Below are 25,460 nucleotides of genomic sequence, written 5' to 3' on the forward strand. Positions count from 1 at the left end.
GGGATTGAGAGTGCACCTTACCTTTTTGGATATTTATTTTTCAAGAAAAAAAAAAAGTTTCTGTTGATTGCAAGAAGAAACAAACCCCCGAGCAAAGGTCTAAGTTCTGTTATTTCGAAAGGCTTAGTTACACTTGTGCAGTTCTGGCACTGCCGTGCTGTAGACTCTCTCCAGTTGGATGCAGAGATTCATTCCAAAGTGCCCTCTCCCTTCTCTCCAGGTTCCTGCTGTGCATCTGAATATGGAGGCACTTTGTGTTAGGTACATTTCCAAATGTGCTTCTGAGCCGAAAGAATTGAATACGTCAGAGCAGTGTGCATACACTTCTGTCTGGCTTCGAGCTAGGCTCTGTAACCTGAAGGTAACAGTATCCTGGCGATGGATTGACTTTGCAGTTAAGAGGAGGAAAAAGCAGCAAGTAAGGAATGCATTGTGTTTCACAGTATGTCGAGGATGGCTGTCATGGTGAGCTAGCAAATCCTGCTGTAATTGGCATAGAGGAATTTTGCCAAAGTCATGGAAGCAAAGTGGTTTGTTACTTGCCTTTGCGGACTTGAGAGAGATCTGTCTTGGATATCCTCTTGTTGACCTTATTGAGTTAACTTTCATGTGTTTAGAAGGTCATGGAGAAAATCATTAATATTAGGTTGATTTGATGGCTGAAAGGTAATAAGTATTTCCTGCTTATCAGATGGGGTTTGAAAGGACTTTGAATAGCTTGATTTGTTTATCTTATGCAATTGTTACGGCCCTCAGCGAGAGGGATTTTGTACTCCGAGCTCAGTTTGGGGAATGACATATGGTTTGCTCTCTGATGAGGCTTGGGGGCTCTGTAGGATAAATAGCAAAAAAATCAGGAAATTCTGAAGTCCAGCTCCCAGCTAACTTGGCCATGCTGTGGGCCTTGGACATCTCATGCTGTAACGCTTTATGACATGAACAATAACAGATTAACATCCCCTTTTACTGGAAAACTTAAAATAGAAGAGTCGAAGTGCGTAGAGGCGAGTTGGATGGAAAGCCAAATCCCATAAACGTGGCTTGGCACCATGAGGGTTTCATTGACCTTGGCGAGGTGTGATTGCTTTCCGTTCACAACAAGGCATCGGTGTTTGCAGAGATGTGGCACAAGCTTGTGCAGGACTAACATCGCAGTGCTGCTGTCAGAGGCTTTTGCTGTTCTTGAGCGTTTCTTGGATTACTTAACGGTGACACCTTAGGCTGCATCAGCAAAATGGTCTTTCCCTTGCTCTCCACCTGGGATTTCACAAATAGGAGAGTCGTTCTTCAAGATGAAGGGTCGCTGTAATGACATTTAGAATGAAATCCACTCGTTTCAGAATTATTCAGCAGAAAAAAGCACTTGAAAATCTTCCAGTGTGGGCTGTGTCTGAAGACAGATGTCATTTCTGGTTTCTGTGGCTGTTTGGAAAGGAGGTAGGACTACATGCTCCTACCTTGAATGATTGGGCAAGTACAATGTGGGGATGGGAGAGCTGTTTCTTCTCAGGAGTGAGGCATTTCTGATGCTTTAAGCTGCTCGAGGTGCTGGTTGTTTTTAAAAGGGATCTTGTTCACTCCCTTGCCTAGATCTGAATTGCCACCTGTATATGTATGATGTCTGTGTAGCTGTATGTTATCACTGAAAGACATAGTGACAAATAAACAGTAAAAGGGTGAGGAACTGATCTGAGATGAAAGACAGGACAAAGGGTAAAAATAAAAATTAAACCAAATTTGATGCTCTGTTTTAACAATTGGAATTTTGCAGACCATAAGCTGTTGGCAAAGAATGAGATGGAGTTACATGAAACCTACTATCCTGAGATGCTGAAGTTGTCCTGCATAGAGGGTGACCCATACCAGTTGGATATGGAGTCCACAGTATAACCCCAAATCCCACCAAAATGCTGGAGGAGATAGGGTGATGCAGGAAATCCTTTACCTATCCCCAGGGAGCATCCCACAGGATATGTTGCTGGTTGGAGCTAGAAGTTTTAAGCTGCTGTTCATTTCAGGGACCTGTTGTGCTGAACTCTGAATTCAGGATCTTTAGGTTTTGCTATGTACATCATGGAAGTGTGGATGATCAGGATGAAAGGCCAAAGAAACCCAGGCTGTCATTTTGTGTATCATGTTTTTGAATGCAGTAATAACATACTAATAGTTAGAAGAAAGAGATTTCCTATTGCTTTGGTGAACAGAAGTGGAAGCCCTGAAGTTTTCATGTGGGAATGGGACTAAAGACATCTCTGCATTCGTTTTTGTGTGGTTGTGATTGTTATGGAAATGCATTTGGGGGTGGAATGACTTGGTTTTAGGTGACCTTCTTCAGTGAGTGTTACCAAAGGAGGCATATGTTACCAATTTTTCTTGAGATTTATGAAAGAGAGTCTCTCTTATGGTATATACAACTGGACTTTCTTATCTCAGCAAAGTTAACTGCTTGAGGGAATATACTCTTTAGGGCAGGGATACTGTGAGAATGGATTTCAACAATGATCAAATAGGTTTTATCTCATGAAATCGACACTGCATGAAATTTTATTTTAGAGTATTGATGCTCTGCTGCGGGCCAGATGCAGCCCAGGCTGGCACAGCAAATTCACCTTGGCCACACTCCAGCAGAGCATCCTGTTTCAGCAGAGTGGTTAAGTCTGAGCTTATCTTTAAGCAGCAGCTAAATTCTGGTGGTTTCACTGCTGCTCTGGACCATGGCTTCTTGACCAGGGGACAGGTCAGCTGCAAGAGCCTGTAGCATGTTCCTCCTTCAGGATTTCTTTCCCCGGGATAGAGCTGGACCTGTTGCTGGAGAACTGATGGAGTGGTACACTCTTGGACTGACTTTATTTGTGGGGTTTGTGTTCCCTCTGATCCCTGCATATTTGATTACTGCTGGGCTCGATCAAAGTGTTGAGGCTATAGGGGATGCTGCCTGGGCAGGAGGAGATGTCATTCCTCTGGGCTGCTGTGTGCCCTTCTTGAGAAGGTGGGACGTGCTCAATTAGCTGATTTGGGGCAGGAGAACTGTGAGAAATGTGTGCAGGCGTGTTTGTGCCATGCTGGGAGCAGATCACAGCACAGGAGGGCTCCATGGGTGCTCCAAGGTCCACCCGAGCACTGCGGCTGGGGCCTCTGTGGTGTGAGTGCTCAAGAGACAACTAAAATAGAGAATTAAAGCATGTTTTGGAAAACAGATTGCCTGTTCTGTTTGAAGTTTCCAGGAAAGCAAAGCAACCTGCCCTTCCCCCCGCGTCAGATCCCACCTGTTTAGTCTTTTTTTTTTTTCCTTTCCTAGAAAAATGTGAAATTCATTAACATGTGGTGAAAGCAACGTAGCGACGTCATCTTGATTTAAAATCTGTTTTAAATCTTAAAATGATGGAGCCAGAATCTTAACTGCAAATAGCCTTGCTTTTTGTGGGTACTAGGCAGGCTGTCAACGTTTTACTTGAACATCTCTGCTTTTAGTAATTTAGCATCCTTTGCAATAATATAATTTGAAAAGAAAGCGAGGAAATCTGCAGAAAGAAAAGAAGAAGAAATTAATATTATTCATGTCTAAAGCTGAGTCCTGCTTGCTGTGCTCAGACACAGCCGTGGTGCCTGGTGAGAGGACGGCAAGCAGAGCTTGGCTTAGGGACAGGGATGAGATTGGTCAGCATCCCACGGTGCCCTCCTGCAGGTACCAAGGCTGCTTTTCCACTCGCATCCTCAGTGTTGGGTCACAGCTTCTTGGTGCCGTGAGAGGGGCACCCCCTTGGTTTTCTGAGAGGGAAGTATCACTCCCATTAATTGTGCAGCTCTTGTCTGTCACCTCTGTCATCACCTCCAGTGTCTGGTTAGACCCTGAATTTCCTTTTCTCAGCCTATGTGTTTAGGTCCTGCCGTCTCCTCCTGACTTCTGACCGTAAAATGAGTTAAATCGCTTTCCCTTCTAGGACTTGGGATTCAAATAGCATAATCCCAGCATTTCATAAAGGCAGCAACATCGCTGTGAACCTCATTGCTGTTGCCACTGTGTTGAATATAATGTTTTTGTTTGGGTTGCTTAGTGAAGGTCTGGTGCTAAGCAGCACTGCCTGCCCAAAGTTTTCCTCCTGCTGCTGATCTGTGTGTCTACTCGATAACTGGAAACGCTAAAAAGTTCTGTTTGAGGTTTTGAATTTCAGGGAGTATTTGGCTTCAAAATATTTGCTGGTATGAGATGACATACGCAGGAGACTGAAGTGGGGCTGTTTTGTGTGTTGTGGCCACTTGCGCTTATGTGTTTTAGCCTGGAACTGACCTGAATGAGGATTTATTGACCGTTTCTCATTTGTATTGCCAGCTCCATCCCCACACCAATATATCAGAATGCTAGGTTGGGAGGACAAGTGTGCTGTAATGGGAATATGTTAAGAGGAGAAATAGTAACTGGGCTAGAAGTAAATGTTGGTCCTCTGCCAGTCCCAAAGCTCGGCATCATTAAATTCCCATGTGATTCTTATTTTATGGTGGGTTTTGTCTCTTACATGCAAGTGGTACCCAGCTTTATAGCTTACCAACAATGGATAGACTTTGACTGGTCTTTGTCTTGGTCAAATTAAATATTGCCTATCGTGTGGTGTGTGTGCCACTCGATAATCTTTTGCTTTTGGCTTCCAACTGGTTTATTGTCCTCTGAAGGGGGTCTGCCACCAAAATATTGTCCATCTGGGAGTTTGGAGTTGGCAGCGTGGATGTTGTGGTGCGGATGCCTGTGGGGACAGATCACGAAGCCATTTCTGGGCTTTCCTATCGTTTGGGTGTTAAGGGCTTTTGGGGGTGTGTGCTGCCCAGCCTCCCCTGAGAAGGTCTGGGTTGTCTGGTCCTCTAACCTTGGGCAAGGCAGGATGAGTCTCTGGAAGCAAAAGCAGGAATCCTGTTTCGGTGTTTCTTGGGAACAGTTAAGATAAGAAACAAGATCTCCAGAGAAGTGTCAGAGAAAGTTTCTGGTAATATTTTAAGGCTGTGTTGAACTAAGGTTAATTTAATCCATTGGCAGAAAAAGGAGATGCAATGGCTCAAGCGAGCAGACCCCTGCTGATACTGGCCTCCTGTCTGGACGTGCTGGTTTGGCTCTCGCTGGTCCTTGTGATCTCACCCCAGGCCATGGCCCTGTTGAGGCAGACAGAGGCGCATCCACGGATGGTCACCAGTGAGTTGGCTTCACTGAAAAGCAGAGCTGGCAAAAAGTTATGGAGGAGAGTGCCCATGTACAGATGACACTTTGATTGTAGTAGATTTTATGCCTGTGCAAAGCTAGAGTCCAGTCTGCTAATGTCAGCATAAATAGTTTTTTTCCCCTGACTTTGTACCTGCAGTTAATCGGGGAATTAATGCAGCTAGTGAAGGTGAAGCACAAAATCTCTGAAATGGAGTTGTCCATCCCCTTTCTCCCATTTGTGTCCATGTATCCTGGTGGAACTTATGCCTATGCAATGGAGAGCCTGATTTATGGCCAGTGTGACTGACCAGGATTAAATCAAAGCAGGACTGAGGAGAAGTTTTTACTCAAGAAAAGCCCTACAATTTGATTGTAAAACCCCAGGTATGGCTTTCTGTAGAGAGCCAGCTCTGGTTAGAGTTACATGTTGAGTGCCTGACACTGCATCTCTCAAGGGAAGGGCAGCCAAATTAGAGTCCTCTTGTGCCATGTGCCCGTTGGCAGGTTGGTATGTGGTCTTTCTGTCCAAGACGCTTGTTTTGTCTCATGGTCTGTTCTGTTTTCTCCTCTCTCCCCATTCACTCCCAGATGTTTGCTGCCGAGGAGAATGTAGATTTTCGGATACATGTGGAAAACCAGACGAGAGCGAGGGACGACGTGAGCAGGAAGCAGCTTCGGCTCTATCAGCTCTACAGCAGGACAAGTGGGAAACACATCCAAGTGCTCGGCAGGAGGATCAGTGCCAAAGGAGAAGATGGAGATAAATATGGTAAGAATATTTACTGGGACCCCCCAGCCTGCAGGTCAAAGGCTTTAGTCCTGGATGTTGGGCTGAGAACCTCTTGGGAGAAAAACAAGAGCAATAAAAGAACAGGATAAAAGGGGAAAAAACCTTTCCAGGTTAAGAACATTTGTTGTGTCGGAGCAGGCTGTCAGCCCAGCTCCCAGCTGCAGGCAGTTCCCACAATCATGTCATGCTCCAATTTATTAGTGTATGGTGATGCTTGAAGGGAAAAATCTTCTTCTGCCCAACGGATGAGCTCAGTGTTGTCGACTGCAATTCATGCATGATACCCCAGTTGGTGATGGGGGATGTTCTTGCCCCATGAACTCTGGGCTCGAGTTGGGTGAATCTAGTGCTTCAGTAAAGCACTCTCATCTTTCTAGATGGAGGGATATTGGGCTTGAACTGGAATTAAACAGACGTCAGAACTTTGGGAGTACCCCAGAGCGTAAGTTGAATCTCAGGGCATGTGGATCCTGCAGGAACTTGAATAATTGAACCATTGCCTGGGCTAGCACACTGTTCCACTACTCTCAACGTGATTTGCACACAAGCAACATGCTACAAATGCTGCTAGCAGGCTGAATTATGAGAGAACTCTGTAATTCTGGTATGTTTCAGGACGGTTGTGGCAGGGATGCTTTTGCTCAGGTTGGTTGCTGGAAGGATTTTAGGTCTGTTCAGAAAACTGGTTCTTTTCCTCTTATGGACGTACAGCCTGTGTGTTCACACGTTGCCACAGAGATGTGTGTGTGTGTGCATCAGCTGGCATCATGTTCACGTGAGGCTGATTTCACGTGCAGAACTGGTGAGGTGGTGGTGGGCTATGATAATGGCAGGTCAAACTGGGAATGGCTGTTCCCTCGGGGAGCTCCAGGCAGGATGAGGTACACAACTGTGCCTGGCATGGGGGCAGCTGCTGCCAGCCTGATGTCATGGGAGGTGACAGCAGAGACAGCACCTGGCTGGTGTGAAATGAACCCCCAGGGCTGTTGTGGGGAGTTGTTGTGTGCCGTTACCCCATCTCTCAGAGAAAGCCCTGCCCAGAGGTCTCATCAACTTTGTCCTTTGTCATGCCCAAATTTCCAGATAAAACAGGAGTGGAAAGTGCCACTTGGCTGCTAATTATTGTGTCACGTTATTGCATTCATCCTCTTAAGGTTTGATATGTAAACCAGTCTCTGTGTGCTGGCTGCTGGCTTCCCAGGAAACGCTCCTGCCCACAGTGACTGTCAGGTAACGAGATGTCGTTTTCCTCTCCATAAAAGAAGGCAGCATTTACAGTGGGGTGCAGCAGGGAAGTGTGCCCGTGAGCAGCTGACAAGTGCTAATTTATGTGTCAAAGCCCATCTTGTCCCCTTCATACATATGCAATCGTGTCTGAACAACAAATCCTCACACAGGAGCGTGCTTGCTCGTGACCGGTGGTGATGCTGCACAATTGCAGAGCCCCAGATTGCCCGTCTCGGGAGCTCCCCGGTGCCTGTGTCTCTTCCTGCCACCAAATCCTCTCCGTTCCTGGTTGCTGGCATCCTTGGATAACCCAGAGTGCTCTGCTCATTTGCTGACACCCCGCCTGCTCCCTCCCCTGTGCCTCCTAATAAAACTCCTTGAGGCATCAAGCTGCAAAGCCTTCCCATCCCTAGCCGTGCTGAAAGGTTATGGAAATCTGTTGTTCATCATCTTGCTTGGCAAGGGAACACTTAGAGCATGATAATCGGGGAGACAGTGAGGTGGGACACGGAGGTCCAGGATGTGACCACGCAGAGCTCCTAGCTGTGATAATGAAGGGGGGAGAGATGTCGGAGTTACTGAAGTGAGAACCATCTGTGTTACAGCCAAAACTGGATACAAAGGCAATGACACAGGATTCATTATGTGCTGGGAACCCCTCCCCCCGCGGCATTATTATGGAGTAACCTTTGATCAAGACCAGAGAGAGGCTTAAAACAGGTCTGGGGGTCTCAACAGTTGCAAACTTTTGATCCACATCTCTGTCTTGCTGGTCGGATTCTCGTCCGACGGAGGACACCTTTCCTCATGCAGCAGACGGCTGCCCTTCCTCCTGCCCTTTTTCCCTTCTCCCCTCTTTTAGTGCCTATGCTGGCACGGCGGGTCAGAGCCGTGCTCAGCACTGGGCAGTGCCCAGCTCCTGTCTTGACCACATCGCCCCACTGTTTCTCCACTGTTTTAACCCTGTCCCCACTGGCAGGGGAGATGATGCTGGAGGTGATGTGGATTGATGTCCTAAGGATTGCAGCTTGGGGAAGGCTTTGGGAGGATGAGCAAGAGCCGATGTCTGAGAAAAGAGATGCGGGGAAAAGTGCCCGTGAGCTGGCTCCAGCCCCGAATTCTCCCAACAACTCAGTCCCATTAAGAGAAGGTAACATTAGGCGAGGGTGACACAAAGTCACTCTTAATGGGAGAAGCTTTGTGTGGCTGGGGTCCACAGTGCTCATCACTAGCAATTAGCACTAGCCAGTTGTAAGGATGAGGGAGCTAATAACATTTTAGCACCTCTTTCCCCTCTCCTCCCGTGCATTCACAACTGGTTAAAGAGCAGTGTCCAAGTGAAGAGGTGCTTTTTTCTCTCTCTCTTTTTTTTTCCACATATACAGCTTCCAAATGGCTGGCGTGGGAGGGTTGCCCTGCCTTTGAAGGAGGTTAGTTTTATTGCAAGGTTTTATTGACTTCTGTAAAACTTCTCACCTCTTGGTAGAAGAGAAGGTCCAGAAAAGAGGGGAGGTGGCAGCTCTCAGCCAGTGAATTGCTCATTTCCAGGCAGCCACCCTGAGTGCAGCACAAAGACCTGCCAGCCCTGGTTTGGGGGGAGAAGGCACCACAAGGCTGGGGGAATCTGCCCTAAGGAAACCCCTGCAATGTTTTACCCGGGTTTGCAAATGCCATGTGCAAGGAAAAACGCGTGTGCCGCAATGCATAGTTTTGTTGGCATAATAATTCCTGCATGTCATTTTTGGTTTGTGCGTTCTTCAGGGCCAAGATCTGGCCCCATGTGTTGAATTATTAAATAGCAAATTAAGTCAGTTAATAGAATTAATTGAGTCGATATAATTCTTTTAATCAGATGGATTTGAGTCCTTCTCAGATGAATTAGAATCCCTTAATAGATAAGTCAATTATTGAGCTAAATTAAATCTAATAATAATGCTCACAACAATGCTAATTAATCTAAATACACTTACCTATCTCCCAAGGTTGGGGTTTTTTTAGGCGTAATTGATGTTCCTAAAATGCTCTGAGATCTTCAGATAACAGATGATCTACGTGAGCAAAATATTATCTCTTCACACACTATAAACTAATTAAAGGACCGATCTATTTACAGATTGCATTTTTACTTTAATCTCTTCAACCTATTCAGGAAGAGTTTGCACTGGCCCAGAGAAACAATATTCCTGGTATAAGCTTATTATTACTTTACAGGTTCCTAAGTGGTCCTTTCATTCAGAAAATGAAAGGGGGAAGGAGAAAAAACAACCATTAAAGTGCAGACAAAAAAGAAAGAAAAGGACCTGGAACCTTTATATTCTACCTCTGATAAATGGTACAGATAGGGAAGAGAGGGATCAGTGACCTGAAACCTTAGATCCTTTCATTTATTTTCATTTCACAAAAGGCAGAAGACATTCTATCCTGTTTGCTCACGATCTTTGTATCCGGCGCAGTTGGGGAGACAGAGCGCTCTTGGTTGGGTGAAGGCATTTTTTGCCTCATTTGTATTTTGCAGCCACGTGATTTTTGTTTTACTTTATCCCCAGCTACTGCTGTCCTGTGGGGTGATGAGAAGTGATAGCCATCAGGAGAGGCGAGCGGGGCCTGAGGGGTCTTTGCGCTTGCCCTCTCTGTGGAGGTAACTTATCGTGGTGAGTGCTTGGGTGTCCTGAAGCCTGGGACGCTGTATACGTAGGTATGTTATTAGTCTGTAAGTTCCAGGTTGCTATCCGGTGGTATTTTGTCCATAGACCTACTCTATCACAGTTTAAACAAAACCTCTTGGATCCCCTAGAAGGTTGTAAACCATCAGTTTTATAGAGCTTCTTGTCTGCAGCATGGGAGGCTTGCTTTGAAGCGCCGCATGTGAGGGGCAGCACACAGGTATGACATTGCTCCTTCTCATCGTCTTCAGTCACCCAGGGGATGGACCCTGAGCCAGTAAAGTCCACTTAAAGACTCCCCCTGGGCCCAGGAGGGTTTAGCTCAGGACTGAAGATGTGCTTCTGATCCGGGAGGTTAACAAAGCATGGGTTTGCTAGCGGGGTGTCAACAAATATGGGATCAGGCACACTGGGGAGCAAAGCTAATTCAAGGGGTCGTGTGCATGCAGCATCCAGGCGTTACCTCTGTGTCCTATGGGTGTTCCTGGTATAGGATATCACACCCTGAACAGATGTGCAGGGAACTTGGTGAGATGGGTGGCTTCTTCCTGGGGCCACCCCAGCCTGGGTGATGCACTCCAGAGCTTGCAGTCCCGCCTGCTGTTCTAGCGGGAGCTTCCCAGAGATGCCAGTGGACAAGCCCATGGAGAGCCCATTACGGCTGTCTAGACATCAGCCACACTGCAGCCCGCCAGAGATTTCGTTTGTGGTAGAAGTGGGCTCTGTTCCATGAGGAGGTGTAATATGTGTGGAAAATATTATAGTGAAATAGCCTCCTTTAATTGACTCTAAAGTTTACAGGATTCCTTCCTAGGTCTGGGTAATCCTGTGCTCTCCGGAATTAATGGCTGACATAGCACTTCTTGGGGCTTGGCAGCCTGACAGCTAATTTAGAACTCCCTAAACTCATTTCACTAATGACTCCCATTTGTTCTATCTCAAAGCCTGGAAACAAATGCAAAATACCAGTGCCATTGTCCCATCTTTAGCAAGTCATTCCTTCCCCTTGGTATTTCTGGCACCTTAACAGCAAGCAGCCTTGGGAAACCTGATTAACCCTTTCCCTTCCTAGAATAGTTAAAAATCAATTTTCATCCCCCTCCTGGGAAGAGCGGGAATTAAAAATGAAATTCATTGTGGCTGGAAGGTGCAGAATTGACCTGTAAGAAAGGCAGGAGATGTAGCCCAGGTGTGATTTGGGTTAGTTAAATATAGCTGTATTTCCACAGGCTGGATGTTCAGAAAGCTACTTTTCTTCCCAGGAGCCAGGTACGTCCGAAGGGGCTGTCCTGCTCAGCCCTATACCAAGCACGAACTGTGATTTGCTTTGTAATTTATTCCGCTGGGCCATCAGGATGGCTGTTTCCTATTTAAAGGACGTATCGCTGCCTCCAGTCAGTTCCCATTACAGTTCTGACATGACAACAAGACAAATAATTTTTTTAAGAGACCTTTTATCTTCTCAACCATTTATTTTCACTTACTTAGCCCGGGGGCAGAGCTGACCTCAGCGCAAGGGATGATCATTCACCATGGCAGCTGTACAGTCATATGGGTCCTGGGGACTGGCCTGAGCTGGAGAAGCCTGCGCCGTCCAGCTGCTGTGTTGTGGCTCTGTTTTTTCCCTTCTTGCCCAACATCCCCTGCTTGCTTTATTTTATTTTGATTTTATTTTTATTCCTTAAAATGTCTCCTGTTCTCATCTGCAGCAGGGCAATGGTGCAGGCGTGGGGATAAACTGACGTGCTGCAGCCGGCTCCTGCTTTGTGGAACCAGAGCTGGAGCTCTGGGGCTGTACTGGGCAGTGAGGAGCCTGGGCTGCCCTCACCTTCCAGGCCACTGTGGAAGGCTCAGCAGCTGTTTGAATTGGCATTTAAGACATTTTCGGTTTTGATTCTGCTGTACTGTGTGCCTGTGCTGTAAGGCAAAACCCTGCTTAGGTGGGATGAAAAGCTTGGGAAGAAAAATCCGTGCCTTTTGCGTTTTGATTTGCGACAAACCTCTTTCAAACAATGCATTTGTTGCCAATTTCCTTTACTTTTGGTTTTGATAACTGCTAATCCAAACTCCCACTGTGGCCAGCCTCACATCTGAAGTTCAGCTCTTTCTGCAGCAGTCCCTGTTTTGTACCTGTAGTAACAGCAGAAGCTGTTTATTTCCCCTCTGACGTTATAGTGATTTTTTTATTTCCCTACTTCTGGACCTTGAGATAGCTTAAAGAGGCTTGACTTTCACAGGGGAAAAACCATCATCACCTTTTAGCTCTGTGTCCAAACTTCAAGTCTCCGTAATCACTAATGAGGGTTTGGAAAACATAGGCCTGTCTGTCAGTAAATATTAGGGGCCCAGAAATAATGAGGAGAAGTAGTTTTGAGGTCTGCTGATAATTTGTCATTTTTGATTTCTGTGTGGAGTGGGAAGTGAGCTACAAAGTGAAAAATCTTTATTTTCATGCAAGTCATAGGAAGGTTTTTGTTAACAGTTTGTGCGTGTACATAATTCTGTGCTGTGATTTAAGTGTTCCCATTAGAAATGCAGAATAGGAAATAGGATCCCATCTGTGAGCAATTTAAGAGGAAGTGAGACAATGGAGTCGATTGCTGCTTCAGTTTAGATAATCAATACAAATATTATTAGTATAGTGATTTATCTTCCAAGACACTTTATGAAAATGTGAATGCCAGACCCTGAAGACAGGTCAATATGATATTATCTGTTCCTGCCTTGCTTTTTTCCCGTGTAGCTCAAGCAGCTGCTTCACTAAATGTTCTTCCTTGGCTGTGATGAAATAACACAGAAACAAAGTTAAGGCTTCTCTTCCATAACTCTGAAAATGCGCTGTGCATATTAGTGCAAAGATTGCTTCTATCTGGAATTTGTACCTGGGGTGGATACTAGGAGATGATCCTTAAGACCCCTTCCAACCCAAACCATCCTATGGTTCTATAAGGAAGTTCTGGAAGAAGTTTGCATCATTTTAAATGTATTTCCGGGCCATCAGTGATTCTGTGTGCAAATGCTGGGAGAGCTCCTTTGAGTTTATTGCACTTGTTTTATGTTAGTGTCCATTATCAAGCCTTGCATTGTGGTATTTGAGGTTTTCCCATATCTAAGCATTAGGCCAGTCATGAATTCAAGTCTGGATGCAATTAAAAGTACCCTGTGAATGCGATAGTCTTAATTTCTGAAAGGTTTTTAAAACTGCTTTTATTTTGAGAAGGGGAAAGTAAAATTTCATCAACAAACTGTCCTGTAAATTCTGGCTTTGGTGTACATTACCGTGCATGTTTGTCAAGTGGCCACTGAGATTTGGCCTTCGTAAGAAATGTTTGGAGGAAATGAAGAATGTCAATAACGCTGTTAAGGACATGCTTAATTAAAGACAGGGTGAGAAATTCAGAACTTGGTGTGCAAAGAGCACCTTTTTGCTTAAAGATAACTTGGGATCTCACAAGGTTGCGTTTGAGACCTGCAGTCAGTAGCTTGCTTTGCAGGAGACTTAATGCTGGTGGTGTTGGCCAAGTCACTCAGCTGGAGCATCCCAGTTTCGGTGGTGGGACACTGAGGCTGGGCTCTCTAGGCAGTGGAGAGAAGGACCTTTGCTCTTCACATACAACAAAGTGATATGAATTTCATCTTCTCAATGTCCTGATGTGTCCTTCCTTCAGCTCCAAACCAAGGGTTTGCACCATTTCCTCACCTCTTAGTTTTGCTGTCAGGATAAAAGCATTGTGAATGGAAAGATGCTGAAGAGACGGTGGTAACGGAGGCCACATCAGTAGCTTGGTTAGAAGTAATTACTTGGTGATTTTAGATGCTGCGAGACCATTCCTGTTTCCAGGTTGGGTTTTCCTCAAGAAAGGTGTTAGACTTTCTAAAACACTAAGGCACTTCAATCGCTCAGATTTCACCTTGGCTCTTGTAAAAACCAGATAGTCAGGAATTTCCGCAGCTGCGAGACGGAGCACAGCAAACATTAACAACACCAGGAGCATTGCGTGGCTGTCTGGAAGAGGAGGGAAGAGCCTGGTCCCCTACAAAACTACACTGAGCCTCAGGCTCGGCAGAAAGGTGAAAAATAACGAAGCCCCCAAGAGAAGAAATTGCTGATGCCTGACACTTGGAAATGTGGAAGAGTCCAAAAAGGGAGCTGAAAATACCCCCCAAAAATGACTATCTGTGGCTTGAATGAAATAGTGTCCGATCAGCATTCAGAAACCGCTGAATTCAGGCCGTTCCAATACTGGCATTTTCCAGACTGCCTGCCAGTCGGATGCAGAAGAGAACACGTGTAGAGCGTCTGCGGTCTCAGCGCTCACTACAAGGGGAAGGCAAGCTGGAAGTGAAGGGAGGGAGAAGGCCCAGCAAAGCATAAACCCTTATTTTTCCTTACTGTCAGGAAGAGAGGGGATATTGGGGTTGGAGGGAGATGGTCGTGTGGCTGCACTCTGTGAGCATCCCTTTTAATGAGCTGTGCCAGCAGTAAGTAGCGCATGCATCGGTCCCTGATGGATTTTAAGTATTTTCTGAATGCCCATAGCAGATTCATGCTTTTATGGTGACACAGGAGCTGTGGCCTTCTAAATGTCCCCTGAGCTTTGTGTCCCTGACTTGTGCTTATCCACTTTGGGGATATGCCTGTCCTTTGCTGATGCTGCTTGGAGTGGTTGAGCTTAAGGAATCACTGGGTAGTGCTCAGATTTATTTTGCTCTCACATCCGAGAGCTGAAATGGATGCCTAAAAGGCCTTCTCCTCCTCTGCATTCACAGCTGCCAAAAAGGGCACCTTTCTTCCCAAAGCAATAAGAAAAACATCCAGCCATCTGCCATGACCCTGCCTTCTTCTAGCTGCAATGTGTTTTGGGTCTTCTCCAACAAGCAGTTTCCCTGCCATCACGACTGGATGACAGCAGTGCTGGCTGGAAGGAACCAGCCCCAGGTAGTGCTGTGGAGAGGAGTCCTCCTCCCCTGATGCTGCTTGTTGGCTTCTGATCCTCATCCAATAGCTGGGCTGGTGGGATGGAGAAGGAGCAGATGTTGCGCCTAAGCAGCGCGATGGTGATGCAAGTCACTAGCATTTGAGCATGTGGTAGGTGACGTAGGCTTGGGGTCCTGGCTTCAAGTTGGCAGGGCTGGTATGGTTTGGTTTATACCTCATGTTCTTGGAGGGACAAGCAGGAGAGGAAACGGGTGGTGGGATGTGCAAGGGGAGCTTCAGCAGCAGGGGACATCACCCACAGCTGCTGGCAATGGTGAAAACCTCCGTGTGTAGGGAAGGGCTAAGAATAGGATTGCATGTAAGCACCAAATAAATATAAAAAGATAACGTTCAAATGGCCCCAGTGCTTGTCCAGGGACAGTCATGAGGCTCACAGTGTGTCCATGCCCCTCTTTGGGTATGGGTTTGAGTGGTATCCTGACCACAAAACCCCTGTTACTGCTCTGGCAGAGTTTTGCAGGGGTGAGTGCTGAAGCAGCGTGATGGGTGCTTTGGGTTCCTAGTTTCAAACCACACAATGTGGAGACACAGAGGGTGAACTTCACAGCTGCTGAAAGCTGGTCTTGTCCTGTTGGGATCAGTGATGTCCCATGCTTCAGCAGCAAAGGTGCTTGCCTAGAGGCAACTTCAGTATAAATCCCAAATAACATTTCTGCTGGTTGCATGGAGGGATCACAGGGCTGGGCATCTGTTAGAACTGGGGCCTGATTATCCTCTTCCATACACTCGTGAAACTCCACTGCCTTCAGCAGAGCCATTCCTGGAGCTCCTGTGTGAGACTGAAAGGAGATTAAGTGCCCAGCAGTGCTTCCCATTCCTCCTGTGTCTTGCACCTTTGTTAAGACCTTGCATTTCAAACCATTTTAGCCAGTGGGAGGCAAATCAAAGCTGTTAGGTTTTAGCTGGTGACAATGGTCCTGTGCTGCGTGGTGTGCCCAGCCCCTTGCCTTTGTGCAGCGTTTGCTCAGCAGTGATTCTGGCCTTTATTTCATTTGCTTCTGCATCTGCATTTGTAACCGTTCTTTTTTCAAGTTAAGTTTCTGACTGGTGACTCATTAGGAGCAAATAGGCAAAAGGATATTGACTTTACACCTACTAATTTGGGGGTGCTAACAAGCAAATGTAAGAGCTCTATAGTTACTGGGTGAATTGTTCCACCTGGGAAGACTGGAGGAGGGGAGGTAAAAAGCATTGCAAAGAAACTGCACTTTTGTTCCCAGCTACCAGCCTTGGTTGTTCTTGCAACCATGAGCTCAGGTGAACGTTTGGCCATCACTGTTGCTGTAACCTGTTTTGAGCTTTGACAGGATTTTCCAGTGCTGGAACTATTAAGCCTGTGTGGGCACAAGAAGAAGCTAGGATCCTAATAAGAAGATGCTAAATATGCTCACTCAGAAATGAGGTGCCCTTTACACAGCTGGTGGAACAAACCCTTCTTCCTGCAGCATGTCTGAGTGCAGGGTGGTGGGTGAGTCAGGATGCACGTTGCTGCTGGTGCTGGTGTGCTGTGTACTGCACTCAGAATGGGAGTAAGATATAGTGGCTTTAATAACTAGCATAGGTACTGACAGCAGCACACATCAGCAGAGTGGGATGCCCATTGAGTCAGTGTGGCTCTGTGGACCATGGCTGCAGGGACAACAGAGGCTCATGGTCATTGCGATTGGCAGCTCACTCCTGCTGATGTCTGTTCTCTGTTTCACTGGTGCTGGGGCCCAAGTCAGCTGCAGATGTGTCTGTCCCTCTCCAGCCACATCTCTGACACAGTGATGTGCACCCTTAGATGCAAGACAAAGATGTTGTTTGTCTTAGGAAGAGCACCCTGTTGCAGGGGAGCTGGAGCACAGCTAAGGAGCCCTGATGGTCCTGCCTGGGGTAGAGGGTTGAACTGGATGAATTCTGGAGAGCCTTCCCAGCCTATATAATTTTGTGAGCATCTTTCAACACAGGTTGTCAGAACAGAGCTGGCAGATAAAGCCATCAGTAGTGCGTTGCTTTGAAGGCAGTGGCTCTCCTTCGGGATGCGTTCAGTGGGACCCTTAGGAAGTGGCTTTTTGTAGTTTGTCCCTCCTATTTTGCCTTGTGATTGCTGTATTGAGATTTTAAAGAATTTGTATTATTTAAAAGATCAGATGTAGGCAAAGTTTTCTGTTCTAACACTTTGGTCCTTCTGCTCTTTCCCTCAGCTTGGGCTGACTAACTTACATATGTAAAGACAATACCATCTGCAGAGGGGTATATAAACTGTAGTTTATCTTAAAAGGTGCGTGCTCTGGAGAGGCACACTTTGTACTGGTGCAGTAGCCAGTTACCATCTCTGCTCCTTTCTGGACACAAATCTGGCTTATTGTGTACTTTGAGTGGAAGGAAGGAGTCCCAGTCCTGCTGTATCCGATGTCAGGCTCCCTTTCACAGGCTCTCAGTCTGCGCTGTGACTGCCAGCCTCCTCCTCCTCCTCAGTGCCTGACCTGTCTGCAGCCAATATCTGTCTCTCAGCAGGAGGAATCTGAGGAAACGCAGCAAACTTCAGCTCCTGGGGCTAAATTGTTGTGCTTTGTAACAGCAAACTGTGTTGAACTAATTGACAACCAGCTTTAAACGTACCACGATCAAGCAAATACATTGATTTATTTTTTCCTCTCTAACCGAGTGTTAAGCGGCTTCCAGCTTGGTTTCCTCCCCAAGAAGTGGATAACTAATCTATTGTGTAGTAAAACTGATGGGCAGTTTTGACCTCTATACAATCCTTTCAGTACCTTGCGGGAGGAAGGAGTTTCTTATACTTGTATGAATGTTTGACCACTTAAAAAAGGCAAAACAACAAAAGCCCAACCCAAACCACACACAACAACAAAAGATGATCCATTTTCTCTGGATGTCTTTGAAAGAAGCTTAGTTTAGAGACAGACTGGAGAGAAAGGCTATTGATTTTGTTTGACCTCCAAACAGACTGCGGTCAGTATATTTTCCCTGTTGGAAGTGGTTCAGGGCTCTGAATTTCCGTGTCAGCGTTTGTATTCTAAAGTGCATCAGAGCTTTTGCTGCTTCTTCAATAAATAGTAAGCTGTAGGGGAAGGTAGTGCTGGTATCTATGTGTATTTCTCTCTGGATCTGGCCTTCATTTTTCTTTTCGGTTTAACTCGGTCGTACTGCTGATTAAGCATTTACAAGTCGTTTCCACAGAAGTCACGCAGGTTAATGGCTTAAACTGAGACTACAGGCAACAGTTTCGTAATCCCTGTCTTGCTTTTTCCAGTGCTGAGCCCAGGTCCTTTCACAGCCTCTTGCCTGCGCCCATTGCTGTACCTGGTGTGAGGAGAGAAATGCCTTTGTGTACTCAGTAATAAACCCTCTAAAAGATACCATCCCCTCTTCTACCCTTATTATTCTCAAGCTTCACATTGAAAGCTTTCCCGATTCGCACTTGGTCTCTTGCAGTGAAACAGAATATTCTGTTTGGTGACTCCTGTAGTACTGGAAATGCTCTGCTTAGTACTGGTTTGCATAGTTTTGTAGATGTTCTTGTGAAATGACTCATGACAACTGATGTGCCCTTTCTCTAGCAGCTGTCTATCAAAGAGTGGCTTCAAGGGAGAGAAATACCTGTAGGGTATATTGATTGTCAGGTTTCTAAATGAACATGTCAGAGCTCCTTTGAGATGAGCAGTACCACTCGACATCTCTCCATGCTGAGGTGTTGATTGCGTTATCTCCTCTGAATTTAACAGTAATGCTCCACATCGGTTTGTACGCTTCTGCTGCTTTCTGGTGAATTCAACACAGCAACTTTGCTGCTGTTGGCACATCAATGGGCAGCCTGATGCTGTAGGCAGAGGGTTGCTGATGTTGGATACTGATTGCTGAGCTCCCCTTTTGGCTTTGGCAGCACGAGCTTCATCTCTAACCCACATAGACAGGTGTTCCTCTTGGTCCTAATGGTACCTTCCTCTTCAGAGAAACGGTTGGGTTTACTGCCACTGCCAGCCTCACGTCCACTTCTAGCTGCGTTCTGAGTCAGGGTGGAGGCTGCTGACAAATGCATGAGAGCCTGCGGCGTATGAGGTCTACTGACAATTATACAGCATCAGTTTCTAACTGAAGCACTTAATTTCCCAGACAGTAATAGCCCACTGCATCCCTAAAAAGTAATGAATGGTGGAAGATGTATTTGCACAGCCCGTGCCAAGTCAAGCTGAGGTTGCAGCCTGCGTTGTGTGTGTAACTCTAGTGACTCCCTGGAGCAGGACTTTAAGGGTTCCTTAGAACCTCTTCTTGCTCTCTTTAGCACAAACCCCTCTCTCCCTACATCTGAATGTTCAATTACATTAACCCTTTGCAAATGGCTCAGCAAACACCTCAGTGGTGAGAGAGACCAGTAGCTGTTAAACATCTGCACAAACAGGAAGGCAAGGAGCCGATGCGGGGAGATGGTGGGAGGTGATGGACATACCCCCATGGCTGGAGCTGCTGGAGGTGGGTCCTATGGGTGCTGCCTCCCTGGCTGCTCAGCCACGCTGGCTGCTCACCTCTGCTGCTGGTGCTGCCGATTATTCCTTGGCTCCAGTTCCCCAGGCTGGTGTGGAGAGTGGTGATCCCAGTTTGCACTGGGCCACTGGGCAGAATAGGGCAATGCAGAGGTGCTGCCATGCTGTCTGGGATGACACATCTTTGGCAGTGTTCAAGGCCAGGCTGGACGGGGCTTGGAGAAAACTGCTCTAGTGGAAGGTGTCCCTGCCCATGGCAGGGGATTAGAAATGGATGAGCTTTAAGGTCTCTTCCCACTGAAACCATTCTGTGATACAGCAATAGTATTCATCAACCTTTTGCTTGTCTCAGGAGTAAGTAGTCACAGGCTTGCAGCCTGAGCATAGACTGGTTTGTTTGGGTACTACCCCCCCAGGGTCATCGTGAAGTTTTCTTAATTAATAAGCAGTTTTGCCGGAGCCCTGAGTGGCAGGTGATGTATCAGTAAAACATGTAGTTGGAAACGCAGGGAAAACAGCAAAGCTGTATGTTATCCTATTGCAATAGCTCCTATAGGTGGTCTCCAGTATGCTGTGGTGGTGGATCAGGAATATGACAGTTTCTTGTTAATGATCTAAATCAAAAACTAAGCACGTGTAGAGAACCAAAGGTGTCCTTGTGTTTTAAGTGCCTGTAATCCAAGAGCTGGGTACCAAAATATCCTTTTGATTCTCAAAGGTAATTGTACCTCTTAATTAGCTGGAGAGAAAAAAAAACCCCACCAGCCTGAGATTTTGCTATATAAATTATAATTAACCCCTTGGCACTGGAAGTTGAGATTTCCTGCCCCCGAGCACAAATGCAAAACGCATTAGCAGCACTTAACGTCAGGCACTCTCGCCCACCGCAGCCGAGGGGTCAGCTTGCTACCCCATAAATACTGCCGGGCTCCCGAGTCCGCGAGGAAAATGGCAGGGAAGCCGCGGAAACCCGAGGGGAAGCACTAAATGCACCATTCGGGGATGTTTGACCTGCTTTTTTGTCAGAGCTGCGAATGCCCCAGCAGGAAGGACAACACAGAAGAATAAAACCCCAGCCCTCGGTGAGGAGATGGGAGCAAGGAGAGGGACGCTTCCCGGCGAGCGGCTTTGTTGCCGGCATGGCTGGTTGCCTCGCCGGGAGAATGGCTCTCAGCGCTCCCGCTTCACACACCTCCAGCGAAAATAATTGTCTGGTGCCAGACACACTTGGCTGTGCCTGTTGTGTGCAGAGCGCCGGCCACCCACTGCTGGCATTCACCAGCATCCTGCTTTTTTGTCTCCTTTTCATCCGGGCCTGTTGGGGGATGAGCTTTAACTCTTCACACCGGAGGTGGACCTGCGGTGGGATGCTGGGGAGCTGGAGGCTGGCCTGAGCCTGCCTGTGCAACGGATCTCTGCCCACTTCATGTCCTCAGTGGAGGGCCAGGCCTGGTGGGCAGCAGGATTTAGGGAAAGCCATCTGCTTCCCGCACCAGGAGCTTGCACGGAAGCACCTTAGTTCAAGTTAGCAGGGTCCTTTGCTCCTTTGGTGCTCTGGATGAAGTGAAGAAGTGACCCTCTTCTGCTATGGGTCAGTGCCAGAGTGGCTGCAGCTCTGTGCGGGGCTCTTGCAGTGGTGTTTGCCAAAGGCTGTTTCTTGCCCCATGGATTATGTGGTGTGTCCTCAGGCTCCTTCATGCGATGGGGGGTGTCATGGGCGGTGGCAGCTCCTGCAGTGGCAGCAGTGGCTCACTGAGCTGGGGTGGTGGCAGCAGGTGTGGGGTGACTTAGCCACGGGCACCGTCCACTAGAGCAGGATGCTCCAAGCCCCTGTGTCCAACCTGGCCTTGAACACTGCCAGGGATGGGGCAGCCACAGCTTCTCTGGGCACCCTGTGCCAGTGTCCTGGCGGGAGGAGGGATGTGCTCACTGGCGTGGGGTAGCAAGTGCTGGAAAGAGGGCTTGTGCCTTGGGTCTTATCCTTTGTCTTTGTGCCTAGAGGTTTCTGAAGTGAACGACATGCTGGTTACAGAGCTGTCTGAAGAGCTCTCCAAAATGAACACGCTCTGTTCGTGCTGGGACAGGTATAGGCTGGACACCAGCAGCAGCAGAGTCACCTGCAAGTGTGGCACTCGCTGGCGCAAGGGACTGTTGCTTCTTCAGGCCTTCAGCGCCACCGCCTCTGGTGTGGGGAGAGGAGGATGCTGTGGTGCAAGGAGGAGAGAAAAGGGCTGAAAAAACTAGGTTGGAAACATAGGGCTGAGTCTGAGCTTCGTAGGTGACCTGAGTCTCTACATAAACTAAAACTGGGATAAGTAACAGTAATACAGCTCAGATTTTACATTGCTAATGCTGATTCCTTAAACCCAGAATACCCCAAAATTAGAGATACAGTCTTTTTTCTTTGCTGCTCTTGGTTATAACACCACAGATGAGGACTGGCTTAGTACTGTACTCAATTTACTTTTTATACAAAAATATAACATGGGGTCTCCTTTTCTTAATCCAAACACTTATGGTTTCAATGCAGGATTGTATTTGAGATTTTTAAAGTGCCTTTATTAAAACATAAAACTAATTTTACAGTTCTGACAGGTCTTACAGAAGTACCCAGTGCCAGATGCTTTTTGTCCCAAATGACTCGAGGAAAAGAAAAAAAGGCCCAGACATTAAAAACTTCTCATGCAATTAAAATGCAGTAAAAAGCAAGTAAATAATCTTACCAATGAGGGGGTAATAGTTTAAGAAAAGCCCTGTGATTAATGTGTTTCCAAAAATAAATATATGGAGCCAAAGGTGCTAAGGGAAAGTTAATGGGATATCTGACTTTTGTTGTTATTTCTGTTGCTGCTGCCCTGAGAATAGTTGGCAGAATTGTGCTGTGTCTGTTAGGGAGAGACCTTTTCCAAGGGACTGATGCAGAGGATGCTGCAACAAGGTGCTTCACTCAAGGGATTTGCCTTGCAGTTTGTTCCAAAGGATGTTTGTCCCCAGACAAGCTCAGTTCTTGTCTATGGCTCTTTCAAGCCATACCCCAAAATAGTCATACTCTTATCGAAGAATGACAATTTTCTATATTTCATCTAAGAATATGTCAGATATCTTTGAAATTCTGTTTGCATCCATTTGTAAGAGCAAACCCTGTTTAGAATCTTAAAATATAGAGGAATTTTCCCCATGTGCCATAATGCTTTTTTCTGGTAGGTTGTGCTGCTGTCTCTGCTCCTCTGGGTTCCAGATCCACAAGAATCCCACTGAAAGTACTGGAGCATCCTGCAACTTTATTTTCAGCATATTATGTTAGTTACTGGAAGAAGGGAAAGTAACAATGAGCCCCTCTCTTATATTCCTGTCCATAAAACTAATTTTCATAATTTTAACTCTTAATGGCACAGAATAAGAAACCTTCTTGGAGGAACTTAAGATCTTTGTATGTAAGGAATGGCTGATAATCTAAATTCAAGTAGCACTGCAAATGCTTTACACATTTCTCCTGATTAGCCCTATTTTGGAGCACTCGCAAATACAACAATGGAACCTGGATGGGGCTAACTTTTGGAGCATATGAAACCATCGTGGTGCTGGCATATGGGAGAGATTTGGGTGTTTGCGACTCCTTGCTAAGAGGATATGGTAGTGGTAGCATCACACCTACTTCATTGCTCAGTATGAGTAGCCAGCCACCGGGTTGCCCAAGAGAGGTGGGTGAATGCTTCGGAGTAAGTGTGGTCTGTCCTGTGCTTCTGGAAGTGGCTTTGGAGAAGCGAGAGTACGTGGGGCTCCCACAGTTGTCATTCTCTGCTTACTGTTATTTTTGTGTGCATCAGTATTTTCGTTGGGTTCAGCTGAGACTGGGAACACGAGAGTCAAAATAACTTGAGCAGGGTTTGTTCTTGTGGTAATCCTAACCCTCCACGGGACAAGGGAACGCTCGCGTTATTTCCAGACCCAAGAGACTCCAGTGCTTTGGATACGTTTCAGCTGGGCGCTCAGGGCCAGGTCCTGAAGTCCTTGTCTGTTGGGCTTGACTGTGTCAGTAGCAGTTTATTCAAATGAGAATGATCAAAGACATGAGGGTCTGGCCCTTTATTTTTCATTTTAGGTGCTTTTTCAAGCATAACAGAGCTTCTGAACTTTTTCTGAGGCTCATCCTCCACTGATTCCAGACTCAGAGCCTGGCAGCTTGTCAAGCAGTTTTCCTGCCTCTGTAGAAATGCTGTCCACTTGAGCTGTGTTTGGAGGCTGCAAGACACCCTGGTGAGATAGAGGAATTTCTGTGCTAACGTTTTAAACGTCTCTCTTTCCAGGCCTACTTAGTCATTGCGAGTTTGCAGGTGGCAAAGTTCAGGGCAGAAGTTGTTCACTTCTGCTCCTCGCCCAGGGGTTTTTAAAGCACACAACCTATCGCCTCCAATTTTACTGAATCTTGTCTAAACAAGCTTATTCACCATCATGGAAACAACTGCCAAAATAGTTTTAGTGTCTCTCATGGGGAATTATGTATAAAACATCTGCAAGAGGCCAAGTCTGATTCCCCACTGCTTAATCCTGTTTTCTTGGACAAATGGGTGCAAATGGCTCCGTGTCAGAATGACAGTATTTTACACTCATTTTTCACGTGGGTGAATGATAACTGGCCACTGGGTAGTGTAGGCTTGGGCTGGTAATATGGTACTGATAATGTCCACTTTGTCCTCAGATGTGTTTTATTTTTCATAGAATCACAGATGCAGGGATTTATTAAGATTGTTTTTAGGTTGGGCAAAATCTCTAGGACCTACCTTGGTGTTTATTCTGGTCTTACGTCAGCTAAACTGTCAAACAATTTTTATATGCATGGACTGATAAAAGACCTCAAATCAGCAAATTTTCTTATAAGCTTCTCCCAAGATGTGGTGAGTAGAGTTAGTTTATAGGGACTGTGTCTGGAAGCTTTGTCATCCTTTAGGAACCCGGGCAGTCCTCTCCAGGTTTCCTGTAGCCCCTTTAGGCAATGGAGCTGCTCTCAGGTCTCCCCTTCACGAGCTTTCTCTTCTCCAGGCTGCCCCAGCCCAGCTCTCTCAGCCTGGCTCCAGAGCAGAGCTGCTCCAGCCCTCGCAGCATCTCCATGGCCTCCTGTGGACTCGCTCCAACAGCTCCACGTCCCTCTTGTGCTGTTGCCCCAGAGCTGATGAGGACTGCAGGGGGGTCTCCCCAGAGCACAGCAGAGGGGCAGGATCCCCTCCCTCGACTGCAGCTCACGCTCTGGTGGTGCACATGGAGGGGTTCTGGGCTCAAGCGCACACTGAAGCTGGTTCATGGAGAGCTTTTCATCAACCAGCACCCAAAGTCCTTCTCCTCAGGGTGTAACGGTGTGATGCGTTTAAACAGCAGAGGCTTCACTAGAGCGCAAGTGAGATTTTATTACTCTGATATCCTGGTCTGTGCACCCTATGGGGTTAACTGCTGCGGCAGCGTGTCATGCTTGCACATCTGTCCTGGGCTGGGTGCTCAGGCTGGCGTGGTTGGCACCAGTGTGGAGATTTCTGCATGTCTTGGCCTCGTGTCATGCAGACGTGCCCAGTGAGCGCTGCGGGGATAGCTCAGCATCCTGGAAATGGGACAGGATGTCTTCTTGGTGTTCGATGGTGGTTTGCAGATGGGAGAGCCTGAAAGCATCTCCCAGAGACTGAAGCTCTTATTGGCAGTGTGGAGGTGAAACCCAGAGAAGGGTGTTCAGAGGGGAACGGTAGCCCTTGTTTCCCTGTTAAAAGTGCTGTGATCCTGCACTTGTCTCCATCACATCAATGGATGTGCTCCGTGGGGTGATTGCAAGTGGTCAGGGCAGAAGATAGCCCCGCACAGGGCTGGGGAAGAGGGGAGCTTATGACTGTGTCCAAAGCTGTGTTCCCAGCATGTCCAACCATGCAGCTGGTGGCAGAGGCGGGATGCTGAAGCCAAGTAGGAGTCTTTATCAGCACTCGAGACTTCCGATGTGTGTGAAGTCCTTTGTGTGAAAGTATTTGCAGGATCAGGTTGCTGCAGTGTAAGTGCCTTTGAGGTCTTTGCTGCATTATAGATTTTCTTCTGATGTCTCCCATGCAAATATTTAACCTGTCTGGTTCCTGAG

The 25,460-nt window shown here is 46.8% G+C and overlaps 1 protein-coding gene across 1 annotated transcript in view; it reads left to right on the forward strand.

The window, feature by feature from the left end:
* Positions 1–25,460, forward strand: part of FGF18 (fibroblast growth factor 18) — a 71,727-nt gene that overhangs the window by 22,095 nt on the left and 24,172 nt on the right. The window contains exon 4 of the mRNA XM_065690425.1: positions 5,777–5,957. Within this exon, the coding sequence (XP_065546497.1) occupies positions 5,777–5,957 (181 nt within the window). The remainder of the gene's footprint in view (positions 1–5,776; positions 5,958–25,460) is intronic.

The sequence above is a fragment of the Lathamus discolor genome, chromosome 10 (assembly GCF_037157495.1).
Source record: "Lathamus discolor isolate bLatDis1 chromosome 10, bLatDis1.hap1, whole genome shotgun sequence".
Classification (NCBI taxonomy): Eukaryota; Metazoa; Chordata; class Aves; order Psittaciformes; family Psittacidae; genus Lathamus; species Lathamus discolor.